We start from the raw sequence: 20,787 nt of genomic DNA on the forward strand, positions 1-20,787 counted from the left end.
TTACGCTCACTGTTCTAAGACGCACGTCAAAAAGTAACGTTTACAGAATGAGACCCCAAAAAAAATAAAGATATAAAAAATAAAAGTTACCTTTGGAATGACCTGCTTCGGTTTAAAACTTTTATTTTTCCTGTTGAAATATCAAAAGTTTAGAATAAAAAATTTCTTTTGCTAAGAGAGAGACGGGGTGGGGGGGGGGGGGGGGGAGAGAGGAGGGAGAGAGGTTAAAGGTTAGTGAAGCGAGCGAGCAGTCAGGGTGGGAATGGGTTGTCCAACAATGCACTGCACGGATAGGAAGAAGGTCACTAAGAGATGGAAGACACCAAGAGGAAGAATGAATGGTTTGGTTGGATACTTTTCTGAGGGTGCAAAACATTTCAGGGGGTGGGTTGGGGGTTCCAGAGGTCCAGAATAGCCCCAGAAGGACACCCTCAACACATGAACACTAACTTCTCTTCACTGGGATCACAGTTTCTCCCCCCACCACCCACCCCCTCCACCCCTCCCAATGCTCTTCCTTTTCCTCCATCAACTCTACTTTGCTCTTTAAATCCACCCCATTCCGAGAGCAATGGGAATCACAGGTACTGTTGTACCGAACGTTACATCTTTGGGCTAGAAGAGACCACTCCTAACTCTAACCACTCTCCTCGCGTAGTGGTTAGAGTGGTGGTGGTGAGTGGGGTGTGGTGGAGAAAATGAATCGCCACGCTCAACAAAACAGTAGCCTCTCAGAGCATTCAAGAGCATCTAACCTGCTCTACGTGTGGGTGGACCTTTCGTGTGGGAACGAAAATTGGCGCAAAGAAGCGCACACAGAAAGTGTGGAGAGTAACAAATAGAATCAGGGCCATAGGAAGCAGGGCTTAGCTGTTTCAGCGACGAGAGTGAGGCTGAACTGAAGCTGTGGTGCTGCTGTTGCTGTTGTGGGGAGGCTCGTGGTTGCAGGGTTCTGGCAGGTGGTTGTGAAGCAGCAGGAAGACAACTCACACGAGATGGCTGTGGGGTCGCTCAAGACGTTGCAGTGGTTTGAGAAGACTCTGTGGGTCCTCACTGTACTGAGCACGTCCCCGAATATTCCTCATGACCTGTGCGTGCAACTCGCTGGTTGAGAGTACCGAGGGAGGAAGAAGAGAGGGTGGGGAAGAGGGAGGGAGAAGGGGAGAGAAGATGGGAAGAAAGAGAGGGGGAGGGAGAGGAGGAGAGAAAGAGTGAGGGAGGTGGGGGGGGGAAGAGAGAGCACCAGAGAGGGTGGAAGAGGGAGGGAGGGAAGAAAGAGAGGTGGGGGTAGGGGTAAGGGGAAAGAAAGCAAAAGAGAAAAAGCGAGAGAGAAATGGACAGGAAAAAGGACTTTTTAGTAAAAGCACCCAATCACCAAAGGAATCACAAATGTTTCGGGCCGGGCAGCCTCCACAGGAAGTAGGACCCAAACAGACTTAGGCGGGCAGTGCGGTCACAGTTTGCAATGTAAAACCCTCAGCCCACGTTCCCGAGCAGGTTAACACCTCACCACAAAGCAGCGAGAGACTTCGCAACAGAACCCGAGCCACCATCAGCCACCGGACGGACTTGCCAAAGGTTCAAGACAGGCTCTCTTTCTCTCTCTCTCTTTGGAAAGAGAACGCTAGGCGTTAAAAGAAACTTCCTCGCTCACAAACTTCACGTTTCATCTCCTGCCTTATAGAGGATAAACACGCGGTTAAAACTGTGAACCGTCGATGGATTCGACCACGGCCGTGGCTGTTTGCACCTTCTCCTTTGGAGGCTGCCCTGCCGTTTGATTGGTTTCTTTCACCATTCCATGCACCATGCGTCATTGACATTCTTACTCGAATGACCTAGGAATCTTGGGTCCTCATGCACCATGCTCCAAATCTGGTCTCATTCCATGCTCCTGTGAATTCTGGCCACATGCATTACTTATCTCCTAGAAAAATCTGACGGTACCCACTCCACCCCCACCCCCCACCCCCCCCACCCCCCGCCTAACCCACCCTCTCTTATTTGAAGCAATGCAATGGGAGAGAGGCGTAACTAATATAAGAGCCTCTCAAGACAGACATCAGCCACACAAAGTGAGCTCAATGTTGCATCATGTGTACGTTCGTCAGGAAACTGCACCCATGTGATCTGAGGGAGGGCGGCATGGTGTCTGTGGTGAACATGCCCAGAAGATAACTAACTGTGCAAACACACAGCGTTGCGAAGGTACTTTGCCTCCACCAGTGGCCCCCGTTAAAGAGGATCCTTCCACTTACTTACTTTTTGCCGTCATAATAGGCAAAGATGTCTTCGAGTGCCTCAAAACTGAAATCTTCATAAGAGGTTTCAAAAGATAAATCGAGTAAAGAGCGGCTGCAAAACAACAGGAGAATACAGGCAGGCTGAACATTAGACCTCTCAACCTCTGCTCAAATCATCTGTCTAACCTGGAGGCCTCTCGTTCACCCGCTGACATCAAACAGAAGATCCGTGGAGTAAATTCAAATGGTGCAACAACGTGTCCGGCCACCAGGAGGGGCTGTTATTTCTGCCCCTCTCTGGCGCCCTCTTGGGGAAGAAATCTGCTTTTTAAGCATTAACCAACTCCGAGATAGATTCCGTTAACACACACACACACACACACACACCATAGAGCTGAATGTTTTGACACAGTCACATTCAAAGATAGCATTTCTACCCACTTCCCTCTCTCCCGTTTATGCTTTAACCTTTACTCCACTGGACAAACAGGAACTCCTTATGGCCACTTAATCAGTCACTTATGGGTTTAACGTTGTGGGAGGTTAGACACTGGAGAGGAGGGGGGGGGGGGGGGGAGAGAGAAGAGAACAAAGCTTCTGAACAACAGAAGGCAAATGTTTGGTGGTTGGGAAAGTGAGTAACAGTCGTGAAGATTTCATTGAACAATTCATTGATTGTTTTGTTCCACGTTTGTGGCTTCAACAGATACAGCGAACATCCCAAAGTAGGAGAAAGCAGAAGTCAGCCTTGGTCACTGAACATTTCAATGACTCACTCGGGGTTGGGTGCACAGCTCTTGTGGTTTAATCAGACTTCCTTCTCACTGACGTGATGATGTTATGTTCACACTGAGCACAGGCCTTTCAGGGAAAGCCAACCATACAGTCAGAGAAAGGTTTGGCATTGAGAGCAACCCTTCACTGGGCTGCCACCAGCCTCACCAGGTTCCTCCAGTTAGCCTCAGCATTTTCAAGTTTACTGGGTGGAGAGAAGGGAGGGATGGGGGTGTTGGAGTTAGCTCGACAATGTTCCTGCTCATCATTCAAGACTGAGGTGGATGGGTTTTTGTTGGGTCGGGGTATCAAGTGATATCGGGCAAAGGAGGGCATTTGGAGTTGAGGTACAAATCAGCCGTGAAATAATAGAATTGCGGAACAGGCTCGAGGGGCTGAATGGCCTACTCCTGTTCCTATGTTCATTCTGTGACTCATAGCTGAAAGGTGCGAGTGTTCAGGGTGAGGTCAGGGAGCAGAAGGGGAGGTTCTGACCTTCAACCAAAGCAATGGAAACCCAACACAAGTTCCTCTCACCAACCCACCATAGACCCTCGCTTGTGTCTTACCGATAGACTTTCTCTGCTGGAGTGTTCGCCCTTTGAAGTTCTCCGAGTGGAACACGTGGCTTTCGGCGCATGACTCCTGCCGGGAAAGAAAGAGAAAGAGAGAGAGATTTGGGCACAAAATCACGAGAGGTTTGGGTGAAGAAGACCTTTCGGCCCAATTTCGATTCCTGGGCAGAACAACTACAACAACCACCACATCCCAAAGCGCTGGAAACTTAAGAAACGAAACCTAAGGCAAGTTTCCTTCACCTCTATTTACCGAACAGCAAGAAGGAACCCAGTTGTGCGTCGATTGGCGGATCACTTTCCAGGGGTAATATTCCACCCCCAAAAAAGATATATATTTGATCGCTCAATCCATGGCTGTTTGTGGGACTCTGCTGTGCGCAATTTGAAGCCGCGTTTCATCCCCAAAACCCGCAGTCACTACAATTTGCAGTAAATCCTGTGAAGCGTTTCGAGACGTCTTGAAGACGTGATAAGCTGCGATATCAAATTGCAAAGATTATTATTATTATTATGATTAATTTGTATTATATTATTGTCGCTGTGGTTTGAAGGTGACTCGAACCTGCGTGGTTCTGGGCTTCCCGGCGCCCAGCGTCCCAGAATGCGGCGGTCGCTCGAATGGTCGCTCGGAGGATGGCCCAGCGGAATACAGAGACGGGATCCATCCCGATCAACTCCCGGATAAAAGCACTGTCGCTGCTCCGAAGGAGCGCAACGATGTCTGGGCGCATGTAATCCGTGTTCTTCTCCCGGAAATCCTGGGGAAGAGGGAGTGTGGGTGTGGGGGGTGGAGATAATGAGTGGGAGGGAAAGAGAATGTGACAGAGAGAGAGAGAGAGAGAGGGAGGGGGTTAGAGGAAGGAAACTTATCCATAGATAGAAAAGGGTTCCTGCTTCCAATCCAATGAGAGAACGCAGACCCTCGCAGAGCAAGTTTGTACCTTGATCTGGTATTTGACTTTCCCGGCGAAGTGTTGGATGACGAAGGCCGGCTCCATCACCGGGGTCCCCACAAAGTAGCGATTGTCCTCGTGCTGCTGCTTGAACTTGGCGAGAAGCGTCTGATTGGTGGCGTGCGGGAAACTGCGAGAGAGAGTGTGAGAAAGAGAGAGAGAGAGAGAGAGAGGTGGGGGGAGAGAGAGAGAGGGAGGCATAGAGATCTTGTTGATTAATCTCTGCAGGTGACCCACCACATAGATCCACCACCCAGTCACTGGACACAGTGACCCACCCGCACCACCCCTCCCCAATACCCAGTTGTTACGGTCTGGAACGCACTGCCTGAGAGGCTGGTGGAAACAGATTTGATAATAGCTTTCAAACAGGAACTGGATAAGTATCTAAAAAAGGAAAAATGTGCAGGGCTAAAAGTGTGGTGGGTGGGGAGTGGGACTAGTTGGTAACTCTTTCAAAGAGCCAGCACAGACACGATGGGCCGAATGGCCTTGTTCTAGGCTGTAAGATTCCATGATTGTGTGAATTCGTACTTGCTCTCCTCGTCCAGAAGGTGGAAGAGGCCGGTTGGCTTCCTGCTGATCAGGTGGATGCAGCCCACGTTGTCTGTGTAGTCGATGTTGTGCCATGTGATGCCCTCGCTCTGGTACTCCTCCTGCGCAGCAAACACCGGGCGTGAGCGGGAGAGAAAGGGAGCGAGAAGAGAGAGAGAGAGTGACAGGATGTGAGAAAGTCAGTGAGTCAGTGAGAAAGAGAGACAGAGAGTGAGATGAAGAGCAAGGAGTCAGAAAGAGAGTGAGAAAGAAAGATTAAGAGAGAGAGATAGAGAGAGACTGTTGTAAAATCTCTGGGGGGGGAATAACCGACCACATTATTACCAGTGAGGTCCTTCCCCAGGGGAATGAGGGGAAGGAGCATCTGATGGTGTGTAGACCATCCCTGCCCAGTGACACATACACCCTCCCCTTCCCCGATTGTCACAGTGACCACCGTCAGCCGCAAGACTTGGCACAGTATGAGCCTCCGTACCCAACTCGGTTACACAGCGTAAGGTGGGGTGGGGTGGGGGCTCACTCAATGATGAGGTGGGGTGTCAAAGGCCAAGGCCATGGTGGAGCTCGAAGGCCATGGCCATGAGGTGGGGAGTTGAAAGCTGGCCGGCTCACCTGCTCGAGTTTGAAGATGTGCTGATTGAAGTAATACTGAAGCTGCTCGTTGGCATAGTTGATACAGAACTGCTCGAAGCTGTTGTTCTCAAAGTCTTCGAAGCCGAAGATATCGAGGACGCCGATGGACAGACACTGAGCAGGAGACCAGAAACGCAGAGCAAGAGGTCAGAGCGCGAGGAACTCCCTCAACCCCGGAGCAAAATTCGTTCAGGAATAAAAAAAACACCACACAAACAAAAAAAAAAAAACACCCGAACGTTTATTATTTTTGCCTGGGATAATCTCGAGAATAATTACCGTAACAGACTCCTCCAGGTCCTTCTTGTTCAGTAGGGCGTGATTAATGCGAAGCACGATCCAGTCGAACAGAGCACTGTACAGGGATTTGGCCATGGAGTCCCGGGCGGTAATAGCCTGGAGAATAAGAAAGCACACAGCGAGAATGGTCAGATACAGTTAACACGGAAACCCTGCCTCTGGTTACTGACTGACTGACCCCAGGACAAGACTACTTTACCTCTGTGTTAAGTGTCTGATTGACTGGCTGACTACAGGACAATAATAATATAATAATAATCATCATTGCCTTTTGACGTTGTCGAGACGTCTCAAAGCGCTTCACAGAATAAAGTGAATTAATTGACTGGATATTTTGTGGGTGAAACCTGGTCTCTGTGTGACCAACCGACCGAGTCGCAATCCATTTCCACAACAACTCACCTCATTGAGGCTGTACGACAGAATCAGCTTCTCGCCCACCGTCACTGTCTTCCTCTTCGTCAACGCTTCCACTAACATCTCTTGCTTCACCTGCGGAGATGGACACGGAGCAATTAACACGAAAGATCCAGAGCGGAGAGAGTCGCTGGGGAACATCTCAAACGTGTAACACACTGTATTGTAGCTCAGTCACTCGCACATGAGTTAGAGGTTGTGGGATCAAGCCCCATGAAGCTCCTCTGACACTCTAGTGTAGTGTGGGGAGTGGATGGACCAGCATTGTCCATCCCTTGGATAATAATAATAATCCTTGCATTTGATATAGCGCTTTTCACGTCTTCTTAGATGTCTCAAAGCACTTCACAGAATAGACTGTAAAGGGAATTGACTGTGGGCGAACGCGGCAGCCAATTGCACACAGCAGTGTCCCACAAACCGTCGTGGATTGAAAATGACCAATTTATTATTGTTTTTTGTTTGGAGGGATTATTATTATTAAGCCACTGAAGACTTATCCCTTATCCAAGGGATAAGCCACTGAATCGAGTCTGTTCCTATCTGTTCACGTGGGCATTAGAGATCCCATGGCGTTAATCCAAGTGGCTGGACCTCACCCTCGTGGCTGTGTTAATAGCTGGCGCAGTTGCCTAATAAAACAGTCACTACACACAACAGTAATTACTTGCCCAGAACTCGGAGATAGGATAAACCACACCGTAAGTTCTGTCGCTCTTTAGACCTACCTTGAGAAGCTGTGAGAGAGTCTCCAGGACTTCGGGGGGCCCAATCTCCAGACCCTCGTCTCTCCCTGTGGCTTTCTTCTTATAAGTAACATTGCCCAGATACAGGATCGCGGACAGCACCAAGAATATCCTGGGAAAACATTCGGCAAAACGTGGAAAGGATGTGTTTAACAGTTGGGGACGAACGAATCCACTTAACCCTGTGAAGCGCTTTTGAGATGTCCTTCCGATGCGAGGGGCGAGGAGAGTGGAAGTTACCAATGGTTTTCTCAAAGAAAAGACGAGTAAAACAAATATGGCGAAATAACAAGGTCCGGAGGAAACACTCACTGCTTTTTGGTTGCATGGAGAAAGCCCACCATCTCCATGGCCTGTTTGAGACGCTCAAAGTCATGCTTCAGATCCTCCCCGTCGTCTATACAGAAATTGAGCTTCTGGGGGGACAGGAGCAGAGGCACAGATTAGCATCTCACAAAGCGACTGGCACACAACTTGGCCCTAATGCTATTCAGGTGTCCCAATGTGGGCACAGGAGGAAACAGCCAAAGGACAAACCGGGGGAGCCCACTGGCACAGTAACAGTGGTCAATAGGTTTGTGGTCTCATTGGTCTCCTTTGATCATCTTTAAGCTAAAATGTGTCAGTCTGGTTCAGTGGCAGCACTCTCCCCTCTAGGTCAGGAGGTTGAGGGGTCAAGCCCCACATCAGGACTTGGAATCACACAGCGTAAACTGACACCCCAATGCAGTGCTGAGGGTGTGCGGCATTATCAGAGGTGCCGTCCTTTGGATGAGATGTTAAACCAAGGTCCTGTCTGCCTGTTCAGGTGGATTTTAAGGATCCCAAGACGCTATTCGAAAAGAGAAGGAAGTTTCTCTCTCAGCCAACAAAATTACCAAAATACACAGTCACTCCACAGAGTAGACTGTAAAGTGAATTGACCGTATATTTGTGGGCGAAACGCGGCAGCCAATTGCGCACAGCAGTGTCCCCCAAACAGTCGTGAATTGAAATGACCAATTTATTATTGTTTTGGAGGGATTATTATTAGACGTGTGGAGTAAGAAAACTCGCCCAAGGTTTCGCACTGCCTGGAATTGAACCCAGGTTCTCGCTTGCAAGGCGAGTGCTCTAACCCCTGAGCTACAGGACTCCACAAATAAGGTGCTACATCAAATGCAAGGAGTGGTTCTTGCGCTCAGGGCAATGTCCTTTCTCTCACACTATAAGCAGGGGATGTACCTGATTGAGGTAGTAATAATTTTCCGGTTGCTGCAGGTGAAACTCTCGACGCTCCTCCTTTGTGGCTCCCATCAGTAGGTAGTAAAATACGTGATAGTTTCTGAACGAGAGAGGAGAGAGGTGAAGGTGAGAGAGGGAGAGTGGGGGTGGGTTGTGGAGGGAGGGAGAGAGAAAATAGAGTTAAAGGTTCAGATGTTGGCTCAAGACAAGAGTTTAGTTCCAGTACCCTCTACCTCCCACCCCTCGCTCCCAAAGGGCAGGGAGAATAATATCATCGCATATTCAGGAGTGGGGTATATTAAATAAACATCTGAGCCATCAACCGGCGGAGTGGAAATACAATCTGGAAGCTTTGGAAGGAAAATCGAGTGAGCCATCTGTCTACAGCCTCCGTCAGAGTGGACAGAGAGAGAGAGAATCAAACCCCTACGACCATTGATCCTACTATGTCCTGTTTCCGTGCCGCCCATTGAAGTCTGGTAAGCAGACACCCCCGGCCCCTTCCCAAAGCTTTGATGTGCTGCTGTCAGCCTCAAGGGTATTCTTACTTGATCGTACAGTCCCCCAACCCCCCGAGTGCAGGTCATCTAAGGTCACCGCGGCCTGAGCGGAGAGCTCATTGACCTCTGGACTGAACCTACCTCTCATCGTTCTCCTGGGACACCAGACGGGATTTCTCCAGGAGGTATTTCTCCACCACAGCCCTGGAAAAGATGCGGAGAAAACATTCAGGAGAAGGCGAGTTACGAGCGGGCTGGCGAAGCGAGGATAATAATAATCTTTGCCTTTGACACAGCGCCTTATCACGTCTTCGAGATGTCTCAAAGCGCTTCACAGAATATACTGTAAAATGAGTGACTGTGTATTTTGTGGGCGAAACAGATTTGCCTCACAGGGTCTTATTCCCAGACTCCAGGGTGAGTTAATCTCCAGCAGAGAGACATGTTCGATATCTTGCCATCTGTGCAGAATTCGGTTTGACGTTGAACCACACAATGAATTTTTTTTCGTGGGGTGGAGGGCTTTATCTGCGACCTGGAAGCTGAACCGTGAAAGATCACGGGCTCGGACTCACCCTCTGACGATTCCACTTTCTAGATAATTGACCTGAATGAACTTTCCGAAGCGGCTGGAGTTGTTGTTATGAGCTGTTTTGGCGTTTCCGAAAGCCTGCGGAGAAAGAGAGAAAGAGAGGGAGAGAGAGGTGACGTCAATAAAGTACCATCATCCAGAGACATCGCACAACATAATAATAATAATACTGAGAATAAATAATAACAATAATAACAATAACAACATTGAGATGTTTCAGCTTACACCTCAAACAGCCAAGAAGTAAATGGCCAATTTTATTTGATCCGAAGGTATCGATGGCCAGGACTCTGGGAGAACCTCCCTTCACTTTTCCAACAGCGCCGCTTTAACAACCACATGAACACACACACACACACACACACGAGACCTCGGTTTGATGCCTCAACCAAAGGACAGCAGCGACCACAAGGGAGACCTCCCCAAACAACAACAACAAACTACATTTACACAGCGCGTATTTCGACAGGAGGACGTCTCAAGGCGTGGACGGTCAGGGATTTGGACCCGAGCTGGGGGTTGGGATCAGGAGGGGTGGAGGGCAGGGAGAGTGAGGGTAGGAGGATGACTGAAGGTGCTGTCGAAGAGGAGGGTCTTGAGACTGGCTTTGAAGGAGGCAAAGGAGGGAGCGAGGCGAAGAGACTGTGGGATGAACTTCCAAAGGGTGAGATACAGCCCTGGAGTTTCAGCCGGGGCTCAAGTCCTAAGCTTTGAACCCACAACCTTCTGACCGAGAGTTGCATCTGCTGCCAACTGAGCCAAACTGACACCTAACAGTTCCAGCACACAAAACACTCCACACTATGCAGGAGGAAAGCTTCAGAATCTGGGTCAGTGACTTCTTCAGGCAAGGATCATGAGTGCGTTACACAACAGGGTTTATATTTAACCGAAACAGCAAACTCTTCAAAAATAGGATGACGTTTTCTTTTTTGCATGCACTTTGCTTTTTTTTATTATAAATATATATAATACACAGAAACTCTTCTCTTCCAGGAAAGAGCGGAAGTGGGGAGAAAGGGAAGGGCGACTGATAAATAGTGAGCAGTGTTCCCCAAGACAATCTCCACATTGTTCTTCACAGAACCGCAATGAGGGATGATGTCCACAACCACCAGCCCATGTGACCGCAATATAACTGGGGAGAATGGAGCAAACAGCTATCTGGTTTATACTCCGAACAGGACCATCTCCAAGGCATCTTTGATTCATTGGAATGGAGGTACAGATCAACCATGATCTAATAGAATGACGGATCAGGCTCAAAGGGCTGAATGACCTATTCCTGTTCCTATACATGTCTCTCCTCCCTGCCCCCACCCCCCCTCCCGTTGAAGCATGGACTTGTGCTTGGAGACAGCTCCTCCCAATTGGTTACCCAAGTGGCCATTATTCATGTGTGGGCTTAAACAGTGAGCATCAACAAGGATATAGATGGGGAATTTGCCATCAAACCCATCTGGGCCAACCTGTTGTCCAAATCCAATACAGTCCTGAATAATGAAAACCCCTTTTTTGGGGGGGTTTGAGAATCTTAAGCCTGGTGATAGGTTTCCGCACGTGTCAGACTCCCGGCTGACCAAACAAAAAAAGAAAGCTCAATCCAAGAGGATGAATTTAGTGCTTGGATTCAAAGCAAGTTCTCAAACCCAAGACCAACAACAACTGATTACATTTGTATAGCGACGTTCATGTTGGGAGGAGGTCTCAAGGCTAGAGATGGAAGGTAAAAATAAGGTATCTGGAAGACTGTAGGTCATGAACGAGAGGCATAAAGCATTGAGATTATTGAGAATGGATAGAGAACATAAGGAGCTGGAGATGGAGAGCTAAGGGGAAGCGAAGGGGAAGGAAAGGCTGTGAGGTCATGCAGAGGGAACAGAGGGGACATTATGTAGTGGGGAGCGTGCTGCCGGGAGGACAGGGGTGGGTGGATGATCTGATCCCCCAGAGCGGGAACCAACCAACAGAAACACAAAGGAGGAATAGGAACCGGCTGCAGGAAAGAAACCTTCAAGGACGGAACCGCAGAATAAAGATGTTGGGTTAGGATCAGGCAAGAGCGACAGAAGCTGGATTTCCTGTCCTCGTTTTAATAAAATTAAAGGCTGAAGAATGGATCATTCATCACATTATACTGCCTGCCGTGGGACATCACCGGCTCAAGGTCACAGCTGCGTTTGCCAATGTAAGTAAGTAAGTCACTACACTTCAAAGTGACCTATCATGTGAGACGCATTGAGGCCTGACGGGGCGATGCATCAGAATCAATGTTCCTCACCATCGAGGCATGAGTGATTCTGAACACAGGTTTGCTGTGGGACAGCATCTCTCCAGAGCTACTTTAAGTACCTAAAGATGCTGAGCATCTGGCTACATGCGAAAGGACATGAGTGACTATTCTCCGCGTGAGTAATACGGCCCTCAAGTTGGCCATTCCCGTTGTTCATATGTTCAATAATAATAACAGTAATCCTCGCATTTGATCAGCAGATACTGTAAAGTGAATTGACTACATTGTGTGGGCGAAACCCGGCAGACAATTGCGCACAGCAGCGTCCCCACAAAACAGTCAACTAGCAAATCAAGATACTCGGTCTCCAATGGCCAGGAGGAAGTAGTGCTCCCCACGTCAGGGAAATTCGGGATAAGTCTCCATCACTTGGAAGTGTAGTGACTTACTCTGATAAGACGATAAGTCCCAGGCAGTGCTCGCTAGCCATCCTCTCCAGTTTCCAGAGCTTTATAGTCACAACCCAACCACACACAGTCATTCTGAGCTCTGCCCCATTCCCCCTCTCTTCTCTGCCCTCCCTCCCTCCACAACCTTCCCCCCCCCACCCCACCGCGCCCCCACTCCCCCAGCCTTCTTTAAACGAGACCATACGGTCAATCTGCTTTCCTCGTGTCATGTTTCCAGCACATCACGTCATCTTCTAAATTACACCATTGTGGAATGTTGCCAGATTCTCTCTCTTTAGTTTTAAAAAAGGGAAAAAAAAACATATTCCCTTTCAAAAATTAAGAAGCTTTCCCCCTCCCCCAGCCCACCCCTTCCCCCATCTCCTGCATTCCCAATCGTAGAAAATAGCCCCCCCCACCACCGAATTCCTAGTCATTCCCTGCATCGCAGTGGGTCAAGTCTTTTGTGCCCTTTGTTGGTAGGGGTTGTGTATGTGGGAATCTTTTTACCCCCTGAATGGGCACAGAGTTGGCAAAAAAAAATACACAAAGCGGAGTTAAAGAGTTTTGCTAACTGTGACTGCCACAGAGTAATAACAGCTGGGCCTGAAACCAAACTCCAAAAGGCCCCCTCCTGGATTAAATTATGTCTCCTACACTGAGACAATCAAAGGCAGGCCCCTTTCCTTCCCCCCTTCCCCCCGCCCCCCCCAATCCCCTCCATAAACGTCCTCAAATAACCTCCAGTCTCGTCGCTGCATTCTCCAAATATGGGCAAAGGACTAGTGAGTGAAGCGAGAGAGAGCGAGAGAGAGAGAGATGGTGTAACCCCCCTTTCTCCCCTCCCCCACCCCGCTAACCACTTTCTTACTCAGCACAGGAAGCCCAGAGACTTTAAAATAAGCAGCTCTCGTGCACTTTACGAGCTACTGAACCACAAAGCTGCGCAAGGCTCCATCCATTTCGGCTCATCTTAAATTATACAACCATGAGGAGGGAAAGAACGCCTGGCTTGCCTTGAATTTACACTGCCCTCCAATTATCGTCTAAATCCATCCCAACCGCCTGGACACAACAGAGAATTTGTTATTTTTTTAAAAAAGCCTTTCATCACACCGAACAGAACTTTTCAGTAATTACCCTCCACTACTGTACAGTGACTGTCTATTTGTAGGCCCCTCTAGCAGTCATGAAGTGAATCACCAATCCATTGATCACAAGATTGGTTTGGATGAAAAATGATTGCCCTATGGCCTATTTGAGCTCACTCTTCCTTCCTCCCGTTATAGCATTGAGTTGCTTCTAAAATGAACCCAGTGCCCTGGCTTTAACCATCCTTTTCTGCCAATCCATTCTAGGTAATTACCCTCTGGGAAAAGATGCGTTTTCCTGGTAGACAGATTGTCGGCCAAGACCCAGAGAAATTCCCTTCTCTTTTTGAATAGTACCAAAGGCCAAAGGTCTGATTTCAAATATGAGGTTTATTATTTTTATTATTACATGTTGTTGTTCTAGGAACCGGCTTCAGATCCGGGCCCAATGACAGGCTGATTATCAGCCCATCTGTCTCCCTTAACACAAAGCCAACACCAACACAACACCACACATCAGCACTAAACTAGGCGACTCGCTCACTCACTCACAATCCAAGGTCATAGACTGCAAAAAGAGTGGAGTGTCGCTTTAAACCTGTTCCGCTTCCCCCACAACTGAAAGAGGAACTAGGTTTCGGGGCCGGGAGAGAGTCTGAGACAATCAGGCATCGCACTCTCACCCAGGCACCCGCTCTTTGCTCTCGGAAGTATTGGTGCCTCTGCGACTAAGGATCTGGGTTAGCTTAGGTTTACGAAAGTGCTAAGAGGTCCAGATCCACCAAGCTGTCTCCAGACCAGACCTTGGCTGTGCTTAAATCAACACCACCCATGCCCTTAAATTATAAAATTAAAGCTAGGCCATTTAGGGGTTAAATCAGGAATCATTTTTTTCACCCAAGGGGTAGTGGAAATCTGGAACTCTCTCTCCCACAAAAGGCTGTGAATGCTGGATCCATTCAAATTTTTAAGACTGAGGTTGATAGATCCTCGTTAGGTCAGGGTATCAAGGCTTACAGGTAATTGGAGTTGAGTTATGAATCAGCTATGATCTCATGGAATGGCAGAACAGGCTACAGGGGCTGAATGGCCTGCTCCTGGGACAGTTGCCTTGGTGAGGCCTCAAGGAAGCCTGACCCATTGACTCTCTCTTCATTTCTGCTCATGTGTTTCAGACAACAGACAGACAGACAGACACTGGAATAAGCGATCATGGTCAAATAGAATAGGAAATGATCTCATCAGTATGTTGACATCAAAAAAGCTTGTTCCCACCAAGTCTAAATTTCTATATATGGACAGAGAAGGGCTACTTATTTCTATGAAGATTTATCATTAAGGAATCTCTGATGGAGAGGTTACATCAAACACACTGCACTGTCTGTCATCATTAAAATTGTTCCATTAAAATTGTTGCATCTAATAAGCACCATTAATGGCTCCCACACAAAACGGGCAAACCACATCAGGCGCACTCTTTGCAGCCGCCCTAGCAAGGCTTCCTTTAAGTGCTTACCATCAGGCGTCAATAATTAGACGTGCAAATAGTCTAATTATAGGCTAACTGCTTTAAGTGAATTTACTTTTGTTGAAAGACTTGGGGAGAGGCAGCACTGTATATACACAGGATCACAATGGTGACCTCCCATCATCCTGGGAATCCATTCAGTCAGTTACTGAAACCGCCAATGCTCCCCCCAGCCCATTGCCCAAGGTGGTCAATCAGTGCCAAGCATTTTGACCACTGCCTTTATCTTTCCGCTCAAATGAGTCACATCCTGTCGCCACCATCACCCCCCCACAACCCCTCCTCTCTTCACACTCTACAATCAAAATGCTTGCCTCTGCCTTCATTTCACCTTGTGGTTTAATCAGACCCCTTCCATCCCAGGAGAATCCACTCAAAACAAGACAGAAGGGGAAAGGGGAGGGGGCGCGGGGAGTGGAGCACAGGCGTTTAACAGGGCTGTGGGAAGGTTTAATCTAATTGTTTCCCCATTCAAGGGAAACAAACAGAAACTCCTTTCTCTTTTCATGGGATCTCTAAGCTAAACAGGCGGATTGTCCCTGAGTTTAACATCCCATCCTGGTGATGGAAAAGACTTTGACATTATTTTTCTCCCGAATATTTATCCAATTGCCTGTGAAATGCAGTTAAGGATTCAGCTGCGACAGCCATTTGTGGTGAAGCATTCCTTTCGCCATCCTGCAAACTCCCGGCAAGACAGTGTAGGGCCCCCAACAGGAGGGAGGGGGGCGGGTGATCCGGGGGGGAACGGGATGGGGGGACGTAAACAACACAGAGCAGGATTCCAAACATTCAGATCTGTGGAGTCGGGGTGGAGGCGCAGGAGGAAGGGGGCCGGGTTTAGAGAGATCCTGGGTTGAGATGTATTCCAATCATTGGGAAGAGTTAGCATACCAGAGAGGTGAAGTCACTGTATGAAGCAATGATGGTGTGCTGGGTGTCTGTATCTACTTAGCATAGTTCCAGATACCCCGGGGGGTGGGAAAGAGAGAGGAGAGATTGCCATTAGCACAGACACTAACTGATGCACAGATGGCTTGCATTTGGTTCAGTTTTAACAGTCTTAAGTCATTGAGTCCTGTAGTGTATTGGTTAGAGCATTCGCCTCGCAAACGAGAGGACCCAGGTTTGACTCCCTGCCGGATAAAACCTCTGGTAAGTTACCTTACTCCACACACCCGTTTACTTTACTCCACAAGAACCTGGTTGTTAGTAAAAATCCCTTCACGAAAACGTCACGCAATCCACAACTGTTTGGCTGCCGCATTTCGCACACAAAATATAGTCAATTCACTTTAAAATATATTCTGTGAAGAGCTTCGAGACGTGTCAATGAGGTGGTAAAGTGTTATATCAAATGCAAGGATTATTATTATTACTATTACTTCCGATTAGAAGCTAAAAGGAGGCTTTATAAACCTATCATCCTAACCCAGGATGGTTTGAATCAGTGAAAGAACCAGCACTAGCTCAGAGCAGCCCAGAGGGTTGGACCTTCTGGCTCTGAAACCGAAGGAGTTGCAAAATAAATTCGATTCAACGGGGAGGGTTTTGGTCAAAAAAGGTAAACTGGCCGCTGAGAAGCGAGAGGTGTCCCTGAGGACCTGCGAGGTTGAGGCCAAACAACCCCTGTACTGCTGCCAATTTGGAAGAGGCATAAGGAAAGTCATCCCTGTTCTCAAAACTCATTTAATATATAATCATTTCAGTTCTTCTAAGCCAGAAACAGCCTGTGGCAATCAAAATTCCTCGTTGGCAGATGGAGAGCAGTGAGGTGGGTGCCAGGAGCGTCCCCTTTTTTCCTCTTGTGTGGGTGGTCCAAAGTCCTGCCCCCACCCCTCTTCCTCCCTTGCCAGTCCAACCCAGGAGCCTGCTCTGCTCTAAACCTTCTATGAAGCAACCACTTCCCCGCACTCCCCCCACCAAACCACTCAGATGCCAGCACAGTCATCAAGGCTGGTATTTCAAGGCTGCTAAAGGGATATCTCGTCTCTGCAATCAGCTGATTCCCCCGCAGACAACTTCCGTGCAGCAAATGAAAACAGGAAGGAGGTTTTCTTCCTTCCTCCCACCCCCCAACTCTCATTCTCTCGTACAGTGTTGAGAGAAGGCTATGGTAGGCCCCCACCTTTCCATCTCATGAGCCACAACTTCTCCTTTCACTGGGAAGAGTACAGAACTGAAACACTTTCCGTCAACAGGACCTTAAGAGCAAATCAAGCTGACTTGTAGCCACGAAAACTGCTCACACCTAACAACCCCCAACCCCCAGAAAAAACCTTAAAATAACAAATCATCTCTTGTAACTGGACGCAAGTCTTCAGAGGTAATTTGCCTGAAATTTACGTTCAAGGGGGTTGGTAATCAATGTCTCCATAGACCTGAGCTGCTTACAAGGTGAGATGCCTGGCAATGGAATATCGGAATTGAACCCACCTTCTATGGTGGTCCCAGCAATGCTAATCCTGAGCTGGGCTGGTCCACAGAATTCCAGGGCACTCAATGCTAGTGACAGCACAGCCCGGCCTGGCCTGGCTCATCAGCAGGACTTGGAAGGGTCGACCAGTCTCTGGGGGCAGGGAAACCTCACACTCAGCCCTGTTAAGCCAAAGTCCAACGAGTAGGGTGATCCTAGCTGGAGAAGTTGCAGAAAGCCTTGGCTCGTGCCAGCCTAGTACTCTCCGGGATTAAATAAACAGGTTCCAATCAAATGATGATGATGCTGGAGGGGGAAACGGGCCTCAGACTTGTGCTCAATTCAGATCCTTAACCACAGAATTCTGTGGTTAAGGGTCAGGAACAGGAACCCGGCTGATTTCACTCTCCCTATCCTAGGATCACCAAGGCCCAAGGTCAGACACAGGTGCTTAAACAGTTGCTGAACTGACAGTGTGCGGAGGGCGAGAGATCGTCTTGCGTTCTTTCAATTCCCCAATTCTTATCAACATTCTGTTTTTGTCGTAAAAATATCTGTCCTCGAACCCAACCCACATCAAAATATCTCAAAAGGCTTCACATGCGATGCTCTGAAGCCCGGTTGTTGTTGCTGGACTGTGGGTAGTTATACAAGCGAAAGTGACAGTCAAAGGGGAACCAGCAACGTCCCCACCCCACTCGGACAGCGACGAGAGAAATAAAAAAAATTCAATCACGTTTGCTTTTTTTTTGTATTTGGTCAACAAGATGTCTGACCCCTCCAGAAACCCAGCCCCGTCCAAACCAAACGACCGAGAGTTCCACGTACTGTAGGGCACGGAAATACCCATTCATCTGGAAAGAAGTGTGCGGAGGTAAGGGAACAGAGAATCTGAGGCTGTGAAAACATCTCGTCGGACACAATGGTTAATTCTGCTCCAACCAAACTCTTGCGTAAAAATCAGCCTCTTTCACAACAACTTCTGTTTAGCAACAGATCTTCCCTTTGTGCCCCAGAACTCACCAGAGTCCTACACTGTCTTGAAGATCTGATTGTGACTCGACTAACTGATGTATCTCCCTCAATGGCCTAATTACCGAGGGTGGGTTGGGGGAGAACGGAGGATATTTCAATCACCAAAATAAAAATAGTACATAGGAAGGAAAAATGTCCAAAGGTCAATTAAGTCCCCTTCTGAGATACCTCTCATCTCAGCACATTGACACATCTCCTCACAAAACAAGTCGCTTTGCAAGTGTAGTGACTATTTACCGGCAAACACAACAGCAGCTACGTTCCATCGGGAAGAAGCATGGTTGAGGGTGGTGGGGGGGGGCGGGTGTTAAAAGACGGGCGATAGAAACATCTTAAAAGGACAAGTTTCACACATACACATAATGAGCTCAATGGTTGCAGAGACAAAGAACACATGGCGAAATGTCAGGAATCTGCAGTAACACCAAGTGGCCACGGAGGCAGAGGATGAAAGGCCTGAAGTACAAGGGCTCGATTTCCCTTTTGGCCATTTCCCAATTTCTGCTTAATTACAATAAAACGCCAGAACCATAAGAAGTGGATCCAGGAATGTTTCATGGTTGGAAAAGACCTTTAACTCATCCGATTGGGCCCTGTTTTCAAATCCCATCTCTCTCCCCATCAAACCTTTCCCCAAATCCCAGTCTATAAGTGGAAATGCAGGGTCATACTCGCCCTTGGGCTTTCTTCCAAATAATAATGTTTGGTCGTTGTTGCAGAGACCACCAACCCCCTCACCCCCCACCCCTCTCCCTCAAGCAAACAAGCTCGGAGAGCAGGTGTGTCTGAACCAGCCTCGGATTCTAGGCGGACCTCCCAAGTTGGACGTTTATTGGGCATCTTTCAACTTGGAGCAAATTTGACCTGGTCTCTGGTCACACAGTCACTCCACTTTACAGTGTGTCCTGTGAAGCCCTTTGGGAGGTCCTCCCAATGTGGATAGGCGCCGTACCAAATGTAAGGATAAATATAATAATTATAATTATTTTTTAATATCTCAAAAAAACAATGAGAAGGCAGCTCCTCCCAGTGTCCTGGCCGATACTTCAGATAAAGCTGCATAAACATTTGCGGAACCTGCGCAATTTGGCTGCCAAAAAAAACCACACACTACACTTGTGAGCAATTACTTGCCAAGCACCTTGAGCCTTTTCAGTGTAATATCCACCTTATTAAATGAGAGGAACATCAACTTTTTTTTTACGTGAGCAGTAAAGCAATCGGAAATATCCAAAGGTGCCAAGATACCACCATCCGTCGCCAAATCCTACCTCCAGCACGGGTCCAGCGCCCAGGATGGTCCTCTCTACTCCGCTGGCGTAGCCCTTCTGGCTCAGCGCCGTCAGGCAATGGATGAGGAAGTTGGTGCTCTGTGTCTTGCCTGAGCCGCTCTCCCCTGATATCACAATGCATTGGTTGATCTGTTTCCTGAGCATGGTGTGATAGGCCACGTCGGCGATGGCAAAGATGTGAGGCTCCAGCTTGCCCAACTGGTGGTTCTCGTACATCTTCACGTACTTGGGGTTGTAGATGGGCAGGAACTTGAAGGGGTTGATTGCGATGAGGATACTCCCGGCGTATGTGTAGATCTTTTGCTTCAGGAAGCGGTTCTTGAGATTCTCCAGGATGGTTTTCTCGGCCAGGAGCGGGAGGTTGCACAGGTCGTCGTAGAGCTGCTGTTGGGGTGGCAGGAAACCTCGCTCCACCAGCCGTCGTTGTTCCCGCTCCTTGGCCACCAACTGCAGATTGATGTAACGGATGCTCCCGTCAGTGTTCCTTTCCTGCAGGAGGAAGTAATAGCCTTCGCTCTGATCATGGTCCTCCTGAGCCTTCCTCGGCCATAGCTTGATCCGCTGAACGGGCGAGTCATTGGGGTCCAAAATCCATTCCTCACCTCCAGGCTCCTTGACCTCCGCCAGGACATAGCGCTTTGAGAGATCGAGGTTCAATCTCCCGGCCACCTGATGGATCACATCACCAGCAGTTACTTCTATGGTGGCCGGGATCTGGCAACAGACCGAATTCTCGCTCCACAGACTGGGGCAAACCTGCAGTTTGTAGACCTTGTCCTTCTGGTTGCCTGCATCTCCCGCATCTTTGATACTCATATTGCCTGGGCTTTGCTCTCACCATACCGCACTCACTGTGTGCTCGCACCAAGACTCCGCCAACCTAGGGACGAGACACAGAGAGACAAGAGAATTAATCATGATAATCCTTAACGATCCTTGCATTTGGTATGGAGCCTTATCACCTCGTTGGGAAGTTTCCTTACCCCACACACCTTTATTTATTAGCAGTAAGTAGGAACCTGGTTGTTGGGTCGATTGGTGGATTGCTTTGTTGGACACTGCTGTGTGCAATTGGCTGCTGCAGTTCGCCAACAAAATATACAGTTAATTCATTTTACAGTATATTCCATGAAGCGCTTTGAGGTGTCTCAACCCCCCGTTGGGGTTATTATTACGCAGTGGCTGTTAAGTGAAGGAGATGAGGGACTTCAAAGGGTGAGAGTCTCAC

At 48.4% G+C, this 20,787-nt stretch overlaps 1 protein-coding gene across 4 annotated transcripts in view; it reads right to left on the reverse strand.

The window, feature by feature from the left end:
* Positions 1 to 20,433, reverse strand: part of LOC103182038 (unconventional myosin-IXb) — a 39,834-nt gene extending 19,401 nt beyond the window's left edge. For 2 of the 4 annotated variants that reach the window (XM_042342642.1, XM_042342641.1), the window contains exons 1-15: positions 19,539 to 20,433; positions 9,499 to 9,593; positions 9,065 to 9,127; positions 8,424 to 8,523; positions 7,512 to 7,612; positions 7,182 to 7,311; positions 6,439 to 6,528; positions 6,016 to 6,132; positions 5,716 to 5,850; positions 5,083 to 5,204; positions 4,537 to 4,678; positions 4,158 to 4,353; positions 3,587 to 3,662; positions 991 to 1,104; positions 91 to 130 (exon numbers count right to left, since the gene is read on the reverse strand). In XM_042342642.1, coding sequence (XP_042198576.1) covers positions 91 to 130; positions 991 to 1,104; positions 3,587 to 3,662; positions 4,158 to 4,353; positions 4,537 to 4,678; positions 5,083 to 5,204; positions 5,716 to 5,850; positions 6,016 to 6,132; positions 6,439 to 6,528; positions 7,182 to 7,311; positions 7,512 to 7,612; positions 8,424 to 8,523; positions 9,065 to 9,127; positions 9,499 to 9,593; positions 19,539 to 20,375 — 2,358 coding nt within the window. In that variant the 5' untranslated portion in view covers positions 20,376 to 20,433. Of the gene's footprint in view, positions 1 to 90; positions 131 to 990; positions 1,105 to 2,262; positions 2,356 to 3,586; positions 3,663 to 4,157; positions 4,354 to 4,536; positions 4,679 to 5,082; positions 5,205 to 5,715; positions 5,851 to 6,015; positions 6,133 to 6,438; positions 6,529 to 7,181; positions 7,312 to 7,511; positions 7,616 to 8,423; positions 8,524 to 9,064; positions 9,128 to 9,498; positions 9,594 to 19,538 lie in introns of all 4 variants that reach the window. The other 2 variants (XM_007898885.2, XM_007898887.2) reach the window with 2 other exon arrangements.
* Positions 20,434 to 20,787: the final 354 nt, after the last annotated feature.

Source organism: Callorhinchus milii, unplaced genomic scaffold, assembly GCF_018977255.1.
Source record: "Callorhinchus milii isolate IMCB2004 unplaced genomic scaffold, IMCB_Cmil_1.0 Scaffold21, whole genome shotgun sequence".
Lineage (NCBI taxonomy): Eukaryota > Metazoa > Chordata > Chondrichthyes > Chimaeriformes > Callorhinchidae > Callorhinchus > Callorhinchus milii.